This window comes from Canis lupus, chromosome 13, assembly GCF_048164855.1.
Source record: "Canis lupus baileyi chromosome 13, mCanLup2.hap1, whole genome shotgun sequence".
NCBI lineage: Eukaryota > Metazoa > Chordata > Mammalia > Carnivora > Canidae > Canis > Canis lupus.
Window position 1 is genome coordinate 24,823,292 of NC_132850.1, and position 20,734 is coordinate 24,844,025.

The window sequence follows — 20,734 nt, forward strand, 5'->3', positions numbered from 1 at the left end:
GACCCAGATCCTACCTTTCTTCAGAGTTGAGCCAAATCAGACTTTCTCCAGCCATTCTGGAACTCAATTTATTATTCTCAGATGAGGTACTAGTAGAGAATATGTTACTGATATTCACTAACTTTAGCTCCTCTCTTCCTACCGTCTCTGCCTGTAAGATCAATGACATTCTCATGCATCTTCTCTCCTTTATTATGTCTTTTTAAAAAGATTTTATTTATTTATTTATTTATTTATTTATTTATTTATTTATTTATTTATGAGAGACACAGAGAGAGAGGCAGAGACACAGGCAGAGGGAGAAGCAGGCTCCATGCAGGGAGCCCGATGCGGGACTTGATGGCGGGACTCCAGGATCACACCCTGAGCCGAAGGCAGGCGCTAAACTGCTGAGCCACCCAGGCATCCCCTTATTATGACCTTTTAAATTGTGTACTCAGAAGCATGAATGTTTGATAAGTAATTGCTGTTCAATAAATACTGTTATCCTATAACATACTATAAATTCCATCCTGTCCGTTTATCTATCAATAGTTCCTATAATATTGTATATTTGTGCTTTACTGTTTATAAAACCCTTTGCTCACCTCGCAAAGCAAGCTTGTGAGATAGTCATATTATTTTATACACAATTCATATAAAATACATATAAAATTTGAACTTATTAAGGAAAACGGGCTTTCCAAAATCAAACAGCTAGTAATTAATTTGTCTCAGATCTAGGAATGTTGGTCTTCTTATTCTTGGTCTAGTTTTGTTTCTACTACAGGTGTTGTATCAAAGAAATTTGTTCGTATGTTGTTTCCAAGTTTCCACGATGATCCTTCATTGTGGATAAAAGTCACATTATTAGGCTGTCCATGATGACTCATTGCAGTGATGAACCTTAAGACAATACTTCTACAACTCTTGTTTTTTCTTTTTTCCCCAAGGATACATATGTATATATTTACTTCCAGTATAATTAATGTACAGTGTTATACTAATTTCAGGTGTACAATATAATGATTCAACAATTTTATACATTACTCAGTACTCATCATGATAAGTTTACTCTTAATCTTCTTCACCTGTTTCACCCTTCTACTAACCCTCCTTTCCTTTGGTAACCACCAGTTTGTTCTCTATTTTTAACAGTCTTGTTTTTTGTTTGGCTCTTCCCCTCCCTCACTCACCCTTTTATTATACAACCCTGTATTTCTAAGACCAAAGCTCAAAAATCCAACAAAACGGCCATTTGGTTCCATTAAAAAACACTAAATTTGTTGACTTGTTGATGCTCATTCTATGTATTTACTCTGTTGATATTTTATCAGCTCTTCTCTTCATCAACACCATCATCATCATCATCTCTGTCACCATGTGAATATGTATCATTAAATTGATAGTTTTAGTTCAGATACATAAATCATAACAGAGCATTTAGAAAAATAAACATGATTTTCTAAATTAAAGACTTACATTTTGAAAAGTTATTTGGGTGTTTTTATGCCTGCAGAACTGTGTTTCTTATATTAAATTGAAGGTAGAAATACTCAAAATACTGAACCTTATTTTTATTAATACTTTACATTAAAGAGAATATAAGCACCTTTATTTTTATTAATACTTAAATCATTACTTTTATTAATACTTACATTAAAGAGAATATAAGCACCTTTAGAATTTTTTAAATTTTGATCTTTCCTGAGTATCTGAAAAATGCTTTATTAGGTATTCATTCATTCAATGATACCTATTGAGAGTATAATATACTAATGCTTGTTTGTTTATTTGTTTTAGGTACTGAGATTATAGCAACCAAAAAACCCCCAAAATTCCAGCCCCTGTGGAGCTAACATTCTTAGGATAAACATGAGACCAAGAAAAATGGACTTCTAGAAGTCTTCAGTGGTCAAAAGTTTCAATTAGCTGATGTGATTGTCTTGTCTAATAAATAAATGATCAAATGAGTAAATCCTTGTAGGATTTCTTATTCACTTTAAATAAAAGGCCCTAAGCACCAAAAAAATTTATATGTGAATCATCAAGATTGATCCATCTATCTAGAGAGTAAATAATTATGTCACTGCTTCTTTCTTTCAACATGAGGAATTGAGTCAAAGAAGATGAGTATGGCTAAATTTATTTGTTTTTAAAACATGTATAATTTCTCCTTCACTCTGTATTTGCAACTGACTAAACAAAACAGGCAGGTGCTCAAGGACCATAGTCAACGATATTTCTTTCGTAACATTAAGCATTGAAAACATTTCTGGGGATCCCTGGTGGCGCAGCGGTTTGGCGCCTGCTTTTGGCCCAGGGTGCGATCCTGGAGACCCGGGATCGAGTCCCACATCGGGCTCCCGGTGCATGGAGCCTGCTTCTCCCTCTGCCTGTGTCTCTGCCTCTCTCTCTCTCTGTGACTATCATAAATAAATAAATTAAAAAAAAAAAAGAAAACATTTCTGTGTGTAGAGAAAAGAGGTGTTGCCTCTTTCTGGAATAAGATGTGATTGCCTTATATACAGTTTCATTTCACCAATTTAGATTTTTTTATGTATTTGTAGCTATATAACTAAATGAATAATACAAAAGGTAATAATTTAAATTATTATTATGTATTTGAAGGACAGATTACTAAATTAGAGAATTATTTCTGAATATAGAAACAGTAAATCAGTAATGGAGTAAACATAGGGCAAGACCTGCTGAGCAATAAGAGGTACTTATTTATTTTATTTGAGGCAATAGGAAATCATAAGGATTTCATATTTATTTTTGATGAGCTATAGATAGCATTTTAGTTTAATGTTACCTTGATATTGTGGGTTCAATTAAAGAGCCAGTTCTCATTTTCAATTGGTCAAGTTCGGATCTCAGCTTTTCAATTTCTTCTGCTAATCTTTCCTAAAAACCAAAGAAATTTTACTGAGAAGATATGTAAATGCCAATAATACCAACATTCAATTATGATAAACCAAGCTAACAAGCTTAATGGCTTTTTTAAAATATAAAACTGATGGATATATTTTTATTAAAGATTATTAGACATGACAGTAAAATATGTCTAAATTTTTCCTTATAATGAAAATGTGAATATCAGAAATCAGTAATAAATTATCTATAATATCTGACCTTCATTAATCCTAAATTTTTGCAAACATACAGGAATACTAAGATCATGACTAGCTATGTATACATTACTTCAAAATGCAGTCATAATGAGAGCCAGTTCAAAAAATACAGAAAAGGTCTTATTTATGTAGTAAGTGAAGGACTGTGATTATTTTATAAGCAGAGTAGTGCACATGGATAAAGGAGAAAGAAAAATGGATTAAAAAGATGTGGAAAAAATCATTACCTGATACAAATTAAAATTATCAGCTTGCCATTAGTAGTATTATTTGTACATCTGAAAATTTTCTCAGATTGGTATTACAGTTTCAGTCTGTAAATTTTTTGAGTGGTCTTATAGTCCTTAATTAAATGCTTATGTAAGCATTTAATTCTGTCTGCATGATTATAACTTTTATAATGTTATAAAAATTTAAATGTATCCTTCTGGACTTTCTATTGCTCTTTATTTTTCCCATTTCAGCAGCCAATGCTTGACATTTTACTTGACTCATATTTCATTTCTCACTGTACTTTTTTGTTAATGTGGCTTTACCAATATTTCTCTCATCTTTTCTTCTTACTATCATCATTTTACTTTACATATTTTTTACTTTTTTTCTCTGCATTATTTCACCAGCTTCCACAGAGGTGGTGCTGACTTCATTCTCTTCTCTATACACTCTTCTGTAGTTGTGTCATTTTAATTTTTTTAAAAAATGTATTTATTTTAGAGAGAGAGAGAGAACATAAGCAGGAGGGGCAGAGGGAGAGAGAGAAAGAGAAAGAGAGAGAGAGAGAGAATCTTAAGTAGACTCTGTGCTGATTGTGGAGCCCAATGTGGGGCCCAATCTCAGGACCCTGAGATCATGACTTGAGCTGAAACCAAGAGTTGGTTGCTTAACTGACTGTGCCACCCAGGCACCCCTAGTTGTGTCATTAAAAAATACATATGATCAAATAAATCATTTGCCTAAGATATTCAATGGTTTCTTATTCCATTTATTAATTCATTTGTTAGCTATTTCCACAAATTATACATAAAGCACCTCTGTTGTGCTAAGCACTATGTTAAAATAGCAAAATAAAAAATTCCCTGTCCTCATATAATTTATAATCTAGTAAAAAAGACAATAAACAAATAGTATCGATAGGATGTTGGTAGGAAAAAGAAGATAAGAGAGTCATTCATGGAAGGGATCTCCAATAAAGTGTTATTTGAGCAAAGATCTAAAGAAAGGGAGGGAGTTAAAAATAAATGAGAACCTCTTAGGAAAAGGCATAACAGGGCAAATGCGCCTTATTGGGAGGAGTATATTTGTTGAAGGAGTGGGCAAGGAAGTCACTCTGGCTGAATTGGACAGATTAAAGAGAAAGACAGATAGGGAATAGATTTAGAAAAGTGTGTTTGCAGGACTGGGAAAGGGTAGTCTGGAAAGGCCTTGTCAACCATTTAAAAATCTTTAGCTTTTACTCTGATTGAGATTGGAAATGACTGAAGGATTTTTGAGCAGAGAGATGATATGATCACTCTAAGAGCAGTGAAATTGACTGTTGAATAAGATTGGGAGGAAGGGAAGAAATAAAATTATTACCGTTCATCCAAAAACATGGGCAAGACGATTGTGGCTTGGACACTAATGGTGTCAGAAAGAGAATGGCTGGATTTCAGTTATATCTTGAAGACATAACTAACAGAAGTTGCTATTGGACTGAATGTGGGGTATGAGATAATGAAAGGGGTCATGAATAACTCCAAGGTTAACCTGAGTAAGAGAAGGAGTTGTGATTTACTGAGAAGGCAGCTGCTGGTGTTCAGGGTGGAGGGACCGACTTGTGATGTCTGAGGTGCCAAAGTGTCCAAAAAAAGATACTATGTTGGCTTACATGAGCTCTCTCAGCAGAGAGGACCCAGTAGGTGATCTAAATTTGGAAATGTTCAGTATATAGATGGCATTTAAATCCGTGAGATCAGATGAGACTGAACTCAGGGACTGAACATGGAGAAGAAATTCGAAACCAGTCCTAGGAGTTTCAAATTTTGGAGATCAACATGATGCAGAGAAACAGTAAGAAGAGGTTGAACAGACAGGAGTTTTTGCTAATGATGTACAGTCAGTTATAGATTATGGAGTGGAAATTTGAGAAGTTCTAGGCGATGTAGTTAGATGAGGAACAATGTTTCAGCTGTATGGGATGATATTCAGAAATGAGATATGACCTGGGATTTGTTTCCTCTAGTTACTAGCATGAACAAGGGTGCAAAGCTTGGAATGCTTAGTTCTGCTGGTTGCTTCGGCAGATTGTTGAAGCTACAAGGCTTGGGTAGGTGGTGGGGGAGTGGGTTCTGGGGATCCTGCCAGGAGCACACAGAGCTTTGGATAACATAACATTGCATAACAGGACCAAATCCAAAATCCACAATCTGGCCACAACCTAGTTCTTTAACCACATACAAGTCACAGCAAACTTCCGGTGATTCAGCAAATCAATCATCTTTGTTTTTTCTCTGTGCTATTGCATGGGTTCCGTCCTCTGCCCAACCCTCTCTATTTGATTTTATATGCCTTCAAGGGCATATATGCCTGATGAAATGGCATCTCCCCTGTGTAGATTTTCTTAACAACCTCAGAAAGAATTAGATACTATCTTTCAGGCACCATCTTGTATTACGATAGCAGATCTATCTTTCAGGAGATGGTATATACTCTGACTGTGGGACCAAATAGTTTTAAATTAATAACATAATATGTATCATTCAGTGGGGCTAAATATACAATTGTTCTTTTTTTTAATCTTCATTCTCTCATCTTTTCCAACACTTTGCCTATGCCACACTATTGCCAGATCTTCCCTCCTTCCCTCCTTTGCTCCCTCTCTCTCTTCCTTCTCTTTTGTTCAGCACACATTTGTAGGTTACTTCTTAAATTAATGATTAGATGTTATTTGCCTATGCTAAACAAAATGAAGTCAGACACAACTGCTAACAGGAATGTATAGGCTAATGAAGGAGGAGAAGACATATTAGCAATTACAGCCTTTAGCATTTCATTATTTGGTCCTTATCTGCCTCTTCTATCCTACAATAAGAATAACTGACTCCAGCCAGACTGTTATGCTCATTATTATTTAAGATATCAAACTCCCTACTTACCCCCTCCCCACACAAAGCACCTGAAATCATGCCACATGCACTGTATTTGAAAAGCTTGCAGCCTAGTCCTACCTTTCTTTAAAGTTTTGTTGATTCACACCTTCCTGAAGCCTTATTTACAGCAGCCATGCATGGTGAGCTCCCCTACCTGTAGCTCTTACTGTTTCACTCATTTGACACTTGGCATCTGCTACTCTGCAACTCGTTGTTTTGTCAAAGCTATGTTCTCTCTCCTCAATTAGATTTTTCAGCTACTTTGGAGTTAGGATCTTGTTTACAAATATATAACTTAGCATAATTTATCATACAGAATAGATATTTAATACTTTTCTGCCAAAATGATACCTCAAACTAAAGACAAATTAGTGCATACATTTTTATTCCATTTGTATAAAACACAAAAAAATCAAAAGCATTTTTTTTCCTGTTAGAAGTCAAAACAGTGATTATCGTTTAAGGTAACATAATTGTACGTTAACATGAGGGGGGCTACCATAGTGTTGGTTTTTTTTTTTTTTTTTTCATAGTGTTGGTTTTTAGTGTGTTTAGTTTATAAAAATTCCTCACGCTTTTTCTATACGTGCACACTCTTCTGTATGCATAATATAAAAGTTAAAAATTTTCTAAACAGATAACATCCTAAACTTCTTTCTTATCAAATTTATTTTACAACAAAACATTCATCAGTGTAAAATAGAAAAATGGGTAAAATGTAAGTTTCCATTTTACCTTATCATGTAAAGATTCTTCTAGATTCTTTCTGAAAGTTTCTGATTCTTGAATTAAAACATTCTAAAGAAAAGAAAAAATAAAGAATTAACTAAACAGAAAATAATTAAATATGTAGATTAATTTTTTATTGCTCAAGAATCTTCTTTGATTCCTTCTCTTTGATTCCTTCTTTGGTGCAACTATTTCTTGGTTTCCGTGGAAACCAAATTTAAATAGAATCTTTAAACACGATACTTTAACATTTAGAAAAATACATAATTTAAGTGGGAAATGTTATTTTGTTCACTTGGATTGACGAGTTGAATAAATATTATCTTTTAAGCTATTTTTATTTTCCTTATCTCAGTCTTTTAAAATTTGAAATAATTAGGTTAATCTTAAAATGAGCATAAATGAGTAATAGTGAAAAATATTAGCCAAAGTTGTATAGATAAAGAATTCAGATGAACTCATTTTTATTACTTAAAGAAAAAATAAATTATCAGATCATATTTTTGGAAAGTTTAATTTCTGGACTTCTATTTCAAAAACAGAGTAATTAATTTCTAATGGTTAAATTATTAGAGAAATAAGAATCAAAATTTTAACTATTTACAAAACTGTTATATCTCATGATGTGGGAGTACGTTGTTTCATAGATATTTTTTTAAAATGTTGGCATGAAAATATTACTATTGTAAAAGCTTTAAACTTTTTAATATTTACTACAAAGCATGATTTAAAATAATGTATTATTATCTAATTTAATTTTAGTAAAATTAAACTAAGTGTGTAGCAATTGGCAAAGTGGCCATGCATTTGCAGTTGAATGGGAAGAAGGCATGCCTTGTCACTTTATAATGAGTAAATTAATCAGTCTACTTTAACAATTCCACAAATATTTTTTCCTATTTTAGTTTATTGTATGGATGAAGGGGAAACCTGTGGCATAAGTAACGACTGGCATTCCTCTAAATTTCCAAGATGATTTGTCCACCTGGGTTTTAGCCCCTACCTTCATTTATACTCTGGAATTGGCAACCAGCTCACATAACTCGTGCTGGTCTGGTAGCTGCTATCAATGAGATGTATATAATTGTAAATGGTATTATTGCACATTGTCAAGAAGAGCTTTTATTTATTTATTTTTTGAAACAATGCAGCTGAAACTATTGCATTACTTAACTCCGTACTGGGATTAATACTAGTTCTACTGGTAATATAAATTCACTCTTTCGGTTTTAAAACTTTTAGATTAGTAGTAGGTTCAGTTAGTCGAAACATTTGAATAGTTCAATGCAAGATGAATCCCTACATACTCCAAAATATTGGTTTTTGTCTTATCATTCTTTTTTTTGCACCCCAGGTGAAGGATAACTACAATATTTTATTCACAAAACACATTTTAATGCATTTATCTAGATGATCATGCTGATATGCAAGATTTACATACCATGCAGCATTTGTTATTCGTTTAAAAATTTATCTTATACATTTTTACAGAAACTACTTGTTCAATTTATTATTTATTTATTTATTTATTTATTACTTGTTCACTTCTAAGAATAAACCATATATACTTGAGGAAAATAAATGGATCTTCTGACCAGTACAATTAACGCAGCAGGGTATAAAACAACCATGATCATAAGAGCATTGCTAAACATTGATGTGATTCTACTCTCCTGTCATTTTACCTTCTCTTCTAGAGCGGCCATTCTTTCCTTTAAATGTAGTTGTAAGCGTTCATTGGATTCAGTCAGAAGTCTGTCCACAGTATCAGATAATCTTTTGTTGTGTTCCTCATTCATTTTCTCTCTTTGCCTAGCCTTACGTTCAAGAAAAAATAAATACATTTGACATAAAAGTCATTTACAAAAGTATTTTAAATTTTTCTAGTTTTAAAATGGGATTTCATTTTATGTCTGGTGTGATTACATTGGCAGAAACTTTTTTTTCCTTTTAAATGCAGAGAGAATATTCATAAGATTTTAAGTATAACCCATAATATAGAAAAACATTCATTTCTTACATGCCCATAAACTGATGATTGAGGGGAGAGGTTCTTGATATACATACTCTTTGAAGTTCTTGATTTTTCTCTTCAAGTTGACCTTCTAGATGTCTCATACGTTCCTCAATGTTTCCATGTCTCTCTTCAGCCTGTTAAGAAATATGAAAAACGTACCTGACCTGTAAGATTTGATTAACACTTTCCCTCTAAATAAATTGAAATAAAATGTAAAGCAAGCTACTACCAACTGCAAATGTAATTTTCAAAAAATAAACTTTCTTTAAACAGGCAGCTGAACAGCATTGCTTGAAATGTGTCAGCTACAAAGGCCTGTTACATCCAAGCATCAGCAAAACATTGGACTTATTTATGAGCAATGAAATCAGCCAAATGTAACATGCAGACTGTGCATGGTTTGAACACAAACCTGCCATTGTCCAATCTTAAGCTTCTGAAGCACTGAACTGCACAGATGGTTGATTATCAATAAATAAAAGTAACATAATTTTTATAAATGAAAAGAAAAACTTAGATGGATTCTATTTAGCAATAGAAAGTAAAGTCCAGTAGGACTACCTTCCTACGTATGGAGATCATTTCTTGTAGTTTAGCTTCCATAACATATTGATAATCATCAGATGAGGTAGAAGAGGTTGGATCAGACTAACAAGTCAAGGAAAAGGAGAGGGACAAAATTGAAAAATCAGAACTAAAGACACTGACACTGAACAGAACATAGCACAGAATGCTTAAAAGAAAAATGTGACAGCAAATTTAATACTTTAATAGACAAAATTTTATATGGAAAGAACTACACTGATATCTCGTGAACACGATGCAGTCAATGGTTATAAATGAAAAACAATGATATGCCCAAATAAAAAGCTACCAATCTAAGGTATGGAAGGTTAGTGATGACTGGCAATGAAAGACTACTACAGAATGAATTAAAGCAACTCTGAAAAGAGTCATGTAATAATTGGAATTATGGGAAACCAAACACTAGAATATGTCTCTGATAGATTGTTAGAAGTTTTATATTTTGGTTTGTTTGTTTATCATATTACTTAAAAATAATGGAAACAATGTATCTCAATGTTGAGGTGTATGCTAAGGCAATGACCCAGGTGAAATAAATTTGGAACGAAATTTATTACAAACCTAACACTCTAGAAATCAAGAAAAAGCTAAGCCACGGGGTTAATTATTATGGCTATTCTCCAATTCAAGCAAGATTGAGTTTCCTCAGCAACAGTGACAAGCTTACAAAATCACTTCTGGTCTCTGAATACAAATCATGACCATAGGTCTAGAACCTTAGCAACCTATCCTCAGATACAGTCTTAATTTGAAGTTTTAAATCCAAGTGGTTCAAAGTCCTCAGATTATCAATATTTGACAATATGCTCTGAGAACAAGGAGATTTATCTATGAACTCCCCTGAATGACACTATGAACTACCCCAAAACTGCTTCTGTGTTGATTTGTTGCTATGGAAACAAAATGGTGCCCTAAGTGAATAGGTGGCTTGGTGTCTTTGTGAGCTCATATTTGCCCAGTGCTGGGGTTAGTTACATGTCTTGGAGGTGATTGTCAGGTTACCACAGACACAGAGTGTTAACACATGTGACATTGCTGATAGCCGAGTTGTATTAGTATGTTATGCACAGATTACATGTAAAGTTAAATCAACATTTTAATCATAAATACAAGTAATTATAACATCAAAATTATCCTATGTCAGATCTATAAGATTGAACTCCAGAGCATATTCTATTATATTTTATAAGTTTATTCTAAAACAGTGAAACTTACTTTATGCAAATATAGGACTATATTTAAATATGTCATGCAGTACCTGAAAAGAAATAGTAGCCTATTCATGTATTGGCTCATATGCATATATACTATTTTATGCGACAAATTCCAACTAATCTATAAGATACATATTTGACATTTAACTGGTGTACTTATACAAATTATGACTTTATATTTACATTTCCTTAAGATTTTCCTTTTGATATTGTTTAATAAATAGGAAAATAATGAAGAAATAACAAATAAGCAATTTCTCTCCCCAAACATCCAAGCAAAAGAAACACAGAAAGCTACCATAGTTTCCAAATGCCACAAAATGGTTTCCTAATATCACTTAAAAACCTAGAATTCAAATAAGAATACCGTAAATGGGTCAAAATTTTGTTGAAATTAAATAATCTAAATTCATTAAGGTATCTGTATCTTTTAAAAGTACATTTTAACAGGTAGTTGGTGTTATAAAAATTAACCAGGTGACTGATTAATTTTAATCAGTGATTAAGGTAGTCAAGGCATGAACACTTCAATTTCCAAAACTGTCTCTTCAAAAACACAAACCCAGTGGATCTTCTAAAGGTCCTTAAGACTTCTATCTACCTCTTTCCATCTTAAGTATTGAAAACATCAAACATTGTGAAAACTCACTTCAGATGTTGAACAAGAATTCTGTCAAATTTAAATTACTTTGTTATTATGGATAGTTTTTATTGGTACTAAAAATGAATGAAATACCTTATGGAATTCAAGATGAATTATGTCCTTGCTGAGGAATATGCATTTTAATTAAAGAAGTAAACATTATAAATCATAAAACTGGGAGCCCAAAGTCTTTATTGTTTAATTTTGTATATACTTGCCAAAGTCAAATAATAACTTTTATCCATAATCAATCCTTCTGACTTTCTAAAGTCTTAAATGAGCTTTACTTACCTATCTACACGTACACACACACACACACACACACACACACACACACACAGCTTACCAACCAAAGAATATATCCAGACATCATTTCTATACAAAAAACTGGGATCAACTTTCAACTACTATTGATTCATATTCATCTTAGCTTTGTGGAGACTGCAGTTTAAGCAATTCATGTATCTCTTGATGGGATATAGGGCTTATCTTGGTTTCACTCTGATGTGACACAGGAAAATTTCAAATGAGCTACAGTTTTAGAGGAAATTATACATTGAAATGGCTTTGAGAAAAGCATGAATATATTTGGAAATGGAGAAGAAATAAAAGCTAAAGAGAAGAGGATCAAGGAGAAAAAAAGTATAGGTAGCTGATAACTAAAGCAGAAAAAAAATAAAAAGGCCAAATTAAATGTCTGAAGCATTATTTAGAATGCCATTCATAATATAGGAGAGGGAAGCCTAGATTTAAGCTAAGCAGAAATCTTTTTAGTTTAGTGTCAAAAATACTAAAAAGTAGAAAAAAATTATGATGATCAATAATAGTGATATACTGAAAATGAAAATGACAATGAAAAAATAGATAAAGCAGGTTCTAGAGATAGTCCCTACATTTCTGTGAACTGAAAAGAAAAAGTACAAGATCATTATAGCCATGAAACTTGGAAAAACAAATGAAAAAGTACCTTCAAATGTTATAAAAATATTATCAGCAGAGAGAGTGTGTTGAGGATAAAACCTCATCACTGACAAATCAAATGTGTATTAAATATAGCAATAATTTAGAAACTCTGTACTTGAAATAATGGTGTTGATATTAAGTCAGCCTGAAAAAGAGCGGTTAAAAAAGAGAAGCAGAGTGAATTCCAGTATTTTAAATACTTCCTAAGAAGGATAAAACTACTGAAAAGAGAAATCAAAAGGATTCAGATGAAGTAAAATTTTAGCAACATACTATTAAGTAGAAGTAAACCAGGGAAATAATTGTGGGTACATGAATGAATACATGTAACAAAATAAATAAATATGTAAGACCCCCCGAGAAAAATGAAGTATAAAAATGGTAAGGCACCTATTTCAAGTTTTTTAAAAATATTTTAAGTTTAGGATTCTTAGGAATATATAATCTGAAGCCTTGTAAGTCAAGTATTATGCTTTAAAGTCTGTTTCATCCATATTCTATCAGAGGCTAGTTTGGAGCTATTATTTGGTGAATTGTGTTACTTTGAGAGATTCCAGATTTTCTTGCTATTTTACTCAGAATAATATTGGTGATTATTTTACAAAAGTTATTTTTATTATTAGCTACTCACCTCAAGCCCCCTAAAATAGTTGAATAACTTTATATTATTAAGTTCATGTTCCTCAAATGAAAAGCCTAAGTGTGTGTGTGTATATATATGTATCTCCATACTTGAGTAATTTAAAATGTACTTTCAAGAAAAAATAGAATAGTACTACTATGTTTGCACATTTTTATAAAATTTGGAGAAAATTTCTCAAATGAAATGATAAATTTATCTTTATCTTAGAAATCACACATTTCTGAATTGCCAGAAGGGTTTATGGTATGTCTATGACTATAGAAGGATCCAGATTGTAACATTACCCTAATCACACTAATGTTTTATTCAGGTAGTTATTCCGATACTCTGTAGACAACCAACTATTCCAATACTTTCTAAACCTTGCTGTACTTTGCAAATGTTTGGCTTTTCACTACCTGATTAATTACCCTATTTTACCAGCAGGCATCAGTCTACTGTTCCTCTTCAATCATTTGCTTTTTTAGGAAAGTAAATGTGTGTGCCTGCTTTTATATTGCTGCATCAATTGTTTTGGATAGCCCCTACTGTCAGAATTTGTGTAACTTGCAGTTCACGTATCTATCTTACCCATTTATTATAGTGGCACTGAAAACTTAGCACAGAGCAAAAATTGCATGAATATCTAAAATTTGTGCACATTTTTGGGGTGCCTGGGTGGCTCAGTCAGTTGAGCATCTAACTCATGGCTTTAGCTCAGGTCACGATTTTATGGTTCTGAGATTGAGCCCCAAATCAGGCTCTGTGCTAAACACAGAGACTCCTGGTGAGGAGTCTCTCCCTAACCCTCATCCCTGCTCCCATTCTCTCTCTCACTCTCTCCCAAAATAGATAAATAAAGAGACAAATAAAATTTTTTAAAATATACATTTTTTAACTGATATTAAAAGTAACACATGGTTTTACTGAGCAAATCTAAACTTTTATTGTAGTGACATAGATAAACACTTTGAAGCAATATCATTTCCATTTGACTGTTAAAGGTTAGAATAGTCATTTTAACATTATAATGGTTGCAAAATTCTAAAATATGCAGACAGTTGCAGAATCTAATAGCCATAGCATGGCAGATAGTTTTGAACATCCCTCAGATCACTATTGAATTTAATTGGTTCAGAAGAAATTGTAACTATTAAAATCACTTTCTGACTTTTAATGGTTTTAGAATCTAGACTTCCACAGGGCCCTAGGTGGCTCATTTGGTTAAGCATCTGTCTTTGGCTCAGGTCATGATCCCAAAATCCCAGAATCAAATCCTGCACTGGGCTCCGTGCTCAGCTGGGGCCTTTTTTCCCTCTACTCCTCCCTTGTCACTCTTCTTTTCCTCTACTCCTCCCTTGTCACTCATGCTCTCTCCCTCTCTCTATAATAAATAAATAAATTCTGAAAAAATAAATAATTTAGACTTCTACAAATCTAACTTCTAATTTCAAACAAATTTTTCATAGTACAGTCAGAAAACAATCAACTGCTTATGGTATTTCCTACATTTTTAATACCAATTTATGTTAAGTCTATTAAATTATTATGACTTATCTATGCACGTATTAAATATCATCATTTGTCTATAGTTGGTGATTATTCTAATGTGCAAATATTATCATGGAAGATTAACCATAAGGATGTGAAATTTTGTATTTCCTACTGAAATAGGAAGAGGTATCATCACATTCATATGCAAATCATTCATGGCAGTGTAAATAAGATATATAACATGAAAAATTCATCTTACCAAGAAACCAATATAGTAAAGATTAAATAAATTTAGATTTCATAAAACCTAAAGAAAAATCTACAGATTTTATTTGGATTATTAATCATTTCTGTCAGTATATCTAGGTTGACTAAATGTGTTATTGCAATACCTTTGTCAGGGCTGCAATTCTCTGAGCCAGTTCAGCCTCTACTTCAGGTAAGGTCTCAGCTTTTCTCATAGTCTGCTGCAGCTTTTGCTCAGCCAGCTCAAGACGCTCTTGTAACTGTCTGTTCTTCTCTTCCATCTGAAATAGGGATGGAAAAAGAGACACTTAAGGAGTCACTGTGAAGATAACAATCGTCAGTCACTAGGGGTTCTGAGCTTCAGCCATTATTCTAGACTTAAAAATCAGCTGCTTCTATCACATCTAGTATACAAAGAGATGACTATGTTCATACTTTCATATCTTACTTACATTCCTTAATAAAATTCAGCACATTAAAAAATAGAAAGATCTTACCAATGGCAGCAGAAAGAAAAAAAGTTACTAGTGAGTATAAACCTGGACAAATAGATTATAACTCAATACTAAGGCTTCAGCTGTACCATGATAGCATGATATTGAAAATTATAGTATTAACTGGAGTGAGAGATGGAATGTAGCACAATGGTTAAGAGTCCGGGCTCTAGAGATGGTGTTGACAAAACCTTCTTTCTGAAAGGCCAGAAAATAAATATTTTAGGCTTTGTTTATCATTTAGTCTCTGTCCCAACTATTCAATTCTACTATTGTAGCATAAAAACAGTCATAGACAATGATTAAATAAATGGGTATGGCTATGTTTCAACAAAATTTTATTTAAAAAACAGCGCCAGAGTTTTGACAGATGGGCCACAGTTTGTCTCCTCTTGCTCTAGAGCCAAATAGACTTGGGCCTCCGCTAAAAACTCTAGCAATTACCAGATCTGTGACCTTGGAAGAGTTTTCATGTCTCTGAACCTTAGTGCCTCAATATAATAATTACACTTACTTCACAGGAGATGGTTAGATTTAAGTGAGGTAATACACGTTAACTGTTTAGCAGTTTCTGGTTCATGTCTAGATCCAAAGTAAATATTAGTCATTGTTTTTATTATCATTGAGACAAATTTATAAATTACATACTAAAAACCCACATCTGTTTAGTCTATTCTAAATTTTAGGGAATGACTGATTGCAAGAAATACGGTATTTTATTTACTCCAGGTTTTGTGAGACTGGAACATAACCAAGACCGAGATACTCAACCTGCCGTAGGATGGCCTCTTTATTTGCTAACTCATTTTCTAGTTTATCATTCATGTCATGTATGGAGGTAGATTCTCTCTGAGCACTGAGGTAACGCTTCTCAAGAGTTGTGATTCTTTCTTCCATGTCTTCCTTCTGTGCCATGGCCTACAATTAAAATAAGAAAGTAATTAAAATCAGATTTCAGATAGTTTAATGTATTGTCTTGTTATTCAAGTAAACTAATAAGATTTAAAAGCTATTGTTTTCTTGAAGTAATATTCATGCCTTTCTTTTCAAGGAAGGTATGCAAGATATCATGTGCATTTTCCCAATTTATCTGTCAGAACTCTTACATGTTGGGTTAATGAAAAGTTTCCCTCTCTGACAATGCAGTGGAGTACATGAAACTGCCTATTTTAGACCTGGCATTCTTAGAAAAGTGACAGATAAATTAGCTCATTCTACAGTAGAGATAAGTACAATTTGGGTAGAGTTGTAAACCAGAAAATTGGTAGAATGGTGGCTACTGTTCCAAACTGCAAAGCCATCTTCCATAAGAACAACTAATATCATCAGTATTCTCATCTTCAGATAGAAATAAGAGTAACTCAATAGTTAAAAAAGGAGGCAAAAAAGTAAATTTGAGTCATATTTACAAATGAATTGACAAATTGAAACTTAACCATTTCCCTTCTTATATATATGCTAAATAAAAATAAACACACAACTCTAGGGAAAAATCAACTATGAGTGCAAATAGAGTAAACCATGGCATCAATGATATTCTAAACAATAGTTTTTTAAACTATCTAATTCATAGATAATATGGAGATAATTTTATCTTCCTAACAGCTTATATGGAAATTTACTAGGAGGTGTATAAACTACTTTTTAAAAAAGATATTAAGAAAAGTCAGCTGCAGATGTGAGCGTCATGGAAAAACTGAGAGCTTTTCCCCTAGTCAGGAACATGACAGCAATGCCCACTCTCATCACTGTTTCTCAACGTAGTGCTGGAAGACCTAGCCTCAGCAATCAGACAATAAAAAGAAATAAAAGGCATTCAAACTGGTAAAGAAGAAGCTCTCACTCTTCACAGATGACACAATACTTTATGTGGAAAACCCAAAAGACTCTACCCTAAAATTGCTAGAACTCATACAGAAATTCAGCAATGTGGCAGGATATAAAATCAAGACATAGAAACCAGTGGTATTTCTTTTTTTTTTTTTAAATTTTTTTTTTAATTTTATTTATTTATGATAGTCACATAGAGAGAGAGAGAGAGAGAGAGAGAGAGGCAGAGACATAGGCAGAGGGAGAAGCAGGCTCCATGCACCGGGAGCCCGACGTGGGATTCGATCCGGGGTCTCCAGGATCGCGCCCTGGGCCAAAGGCAGGCGCCAAACCGCTGCGCCACCCAGGGATCCCCCAGTGGTATTTCTATACATTAACAATGAGACAGAAGAAAGAGAAATTAAGGAATCGATCCCATTTACAATTGCACCAAAAAGCATATGAGATACCTAGGAATAAACCTAACCAAACAGGTAAAGGTTCTGTGCTCTAACAACTACAGAACACTTAGGAAAGAAATTGAAGAAGATACAAAGAGATGAAAAAACATTCCATGCTCATGGATTGGACGAATAAATATTGTTAAAATGTCTATGCTACCCAGAGCAATCTACATATTCAATCCAATCCCTCTCAAAATACCATCAACATTTTTCACAGCGCTGGAACAAATAATCCTAAAATTCATATGGAACCAGGAAAGACCACGAATAGCCAGAGGAATGTTGGAAAAAACCAATGCTGATGGCATTACAATGCTGGACTTCAAGCTCTATTCCAAAGCTGTAATCAGCAAGACAGTATAACACTGGCATAAAAACAGACACATAGGTCAATGGAATTGAACAGAGAACTGAGAAATGAACCCTCAACTCCATGATCAACTAATCTTTGACAAAGTAGGAAAGAATATCCAATGGAAAAAGACAGTCTTTTCAACAAATGATGTTGGGAATATTGGACAGCCACATGTGAAGAGTGAAACTGGACCATTTTCTTACACCACACATAAAGATAAACTCAAAATGGATGGAAGACCTAAATGTGAGACAGGAATCCATCAGAATCCTAGAGGAGAACATAGGCAGCAACCTCTTTGACCTTGGCCATGCAACTTCTTGCTAGACACATCTCCAAATGCAAGGGAAACAAAAGCTAAAATGAACTTTTGGAATTTCATCAAGATGAAAAGCTTTTGCACAGCAAAGGAAACAGTCAACAAAACTAAAAGGCGATCTGTGGAATGAAGAAGATATTTGCAAATGACCTACCAGATAAAGGGCTATCATCTAAGATCTATAAAGAACTTATCAAACTCAACACCCAAAAATCAAACAATCCAGAAAAGAAATAGGCAAGAGACATGAACAGACATTTCTCCAAAAAAGACATACAAATGGCCAACACATGAAAAAATGCTCACCTTTATTCAGCACCAGGGAAAAACAAATTAAAACCACAAGGAGATACAACTTCACACCAGTCAGAATGGCTAAAATTAATGAGTCAGGAAATGACAAATGTTGGCAAGGATGTAGAGAAAGGGGAGTCGTCTTACACTGTTGGTGGCAATGCAAGCAGTATAGCCACTCTGGAAAACAGTGTGGAGGTTCCTCAAGAAGCTAAAAATAGAGCCACCCTATGACCCAGCAACTGCACTACTAAGTATTTACCCTAAAGATACAAATGTAGTGATCTGAAGGAGCACCTGCACCCCAATGTTTCTAGCAGCAATGTCCACAATAGCCAACCTGTGGAAGGAGCCTCAGTGTCCATTGAAAGATGAATGGATAAAGAAGATGTGGTCTATGTATACAATGGAATATTACTCAGCCATCAGAAAGGATGAAACCTTACCATTTACATTGACGTGGGTGGAACTAGAGGGTATAATCCTGATTGACATAAGTCCATCAGAGAAACACAATTATCATATGGCTTCACTCATATGTGGAATTTAAGAAACAAAACAAGATAATAGGGGAAGGGAGGGGAAAATGGAATGGAAATAAATCAGAGAAGGAGACAAACCATGAGAGACTCTTAACTATCAAAAAAAAAAAAACAGAGTTGCTGGAAAGGAGGCAGGGGTTGGGGTAACTGGGTGATGTGCATTAAGGTGGCCACGTGATGTGATGAGTACTGGGTGTTACATGCAACCGATGAATTACTGAACTCTACATTTGAAACTAATAATGTTCTATACGTTGACTAATTGAATTTAATTTTTTTTAAAAAGTAAGCCTCATGAGACTGATCTGGTTTCCTGATACTGTGGGAGAGCTTCCTTGCATAAGGAGTCTAAAATTGAGATGATGGTGGTGGTTTCCATGCATTACCATCCAATTCTTTTGATCAGTCTTCCTAATCCGTCCTTTGGCTCCTCTCCTTCAGGACCCAGAGCCAGTCCTGCCACATGCACAGAGCAAATAAATTTTCTTCCATTTTTCCCCAAAGAAATAGAAGACCTTAAATAGATAGTTCTCCTGTGTCCTAGTCTTCCCTCACCACCAACTGGAAATAACCACATGCACAAATCATGAACTTCCAGCTTGCACTTAGGAACAGGTGTACTACTTTTTCTCAAAGTTTAATCAGTATCTGTGCTCTAGATTTTATATCTTTTCTGCTTTCGGGATCCCGATCACTTTTTTGTCCTGGATTTTCAAGATGATAGTGGGAGCAAATCCCACAACTACAGTTGAAACAATGAGGCAGGAGGAAAAGGAATGATTCAAAGAAAACAAAAAAGAATGATACATTATCTGCTTGACCGTTTATCTTAACTGCATTGAAATTATGGAATTTACTAATCAGGTCTGGTTAGTGGGAAGATATGCCATGGTTTTAAAGACAAGTAAGCAAATTAATGTATCAAGTAACTAGTCAAATCCTAGAAAAACAAAAAGCTGTACAAGAGGAAATACCATCATAGGAAACCACCACTTGGATCAGCCGTGAGAATGACTGACACAGCCATAGTAACAGTGACACTAAATGCGATTTTGAGGTAATTGCAGTAGGAGGATGGGTGGAGGAGAAAGGAAGGGAGAGAATAAAAGAGCTAAAATCCTCATATAATAGCAAGGCATAGATTAAGTTTAAATAAGATAGAAAATAGCACAAGTAACCGCCAATTAAGAATCTCAGACAAGTAAGATGGGAAGTGGATGGGCACTCTTCATGATTGTGTATGTTTGTGTGTATGTATTGAGATTCGTACCCTCTTACTATTATTTGACTTTGAAAAATTGTGTATATATAAAAATTAAAAGCAATTACAAAACAATATTTCTACCATGAAATCCATCAGGTCCTTGGTCTCCCTGCCTCCCCACAAAACATCTTTTCTTGTTAGAATCATCCTTGGAGGGGCACCTGGGTGGCTCAGTGGTTGAGCATCTGCCTTTGGCCCAGGGCGTGATCCTGGGATCCTGGAGTCAAGTCCCACATCAGACTCCCTGCGGGGAGCCTGCTTCTCCCTCTGCCTGTGTCTCTGCCATTCTCTCTCTGTACCTCTCGTGCTGCCATTCTCTCTCTGTATCTCTCATGAATGAATGAATGAATGAATGAATAAATAAATAAATAAATAAATCTTTTTTTTTTTTTAAAGAATCATCTTTGTAATCTTCACCCAAACTCTTCACTAAATA

The 20,734-nt window shown here is 34.0% G+C and overlaps 1 protein-coding gene across 19 annotated transcripts in view; it reads right to left on the reverse strand.

The window, feature by feature from the left end:
- PPFIA2 (PTPRF interacting protein alpha 2) overlaps positions 1-20,734 on the reverse strand; it is a 468,314-nt gene that overhangs the window by 91,316 nt on the left and 356,264 nt on the right. For 11 of the 19 annotated variants that reach the window (XM_072772907.1, XM_072772923.1, XM_072772912.1 and 8 more), the window contains 7 exons: positions 16,023-16,169; positions 14,904-15,038; positions 9,552-9,638; positions 9,041-9,124; positions 8,659-8,790; positions 6,980-7,042; positions 2,798-2,889 (listed from right to left, as the gene is read on the reverse strand). In XM_072772907.1, the coding sequence (XP_072629008.1) occupies positions 2,798-2,889; positions 6,980-7,042; positions 8,659-8,790; positions 9,041-9,124; positions 9,552-9,638; positions 14,904-15,038; positions 16,023-16,169 (740 nt within the window). The remainder of the gene's footprint in view (positions 1-2,797; positions 2,890-6,979; positions 7,043-8,658; positions 8,791-9,040; positions 9,125-9,551; positions 9,639-14,903; positions 15,039-16,022; positions 16,170-20,734) is intronic. The other 8 variants (XM_072772925.1, XM_072772924.1, XM_072772920.1 and 5 more) reach the window with 1 other exon arrangement.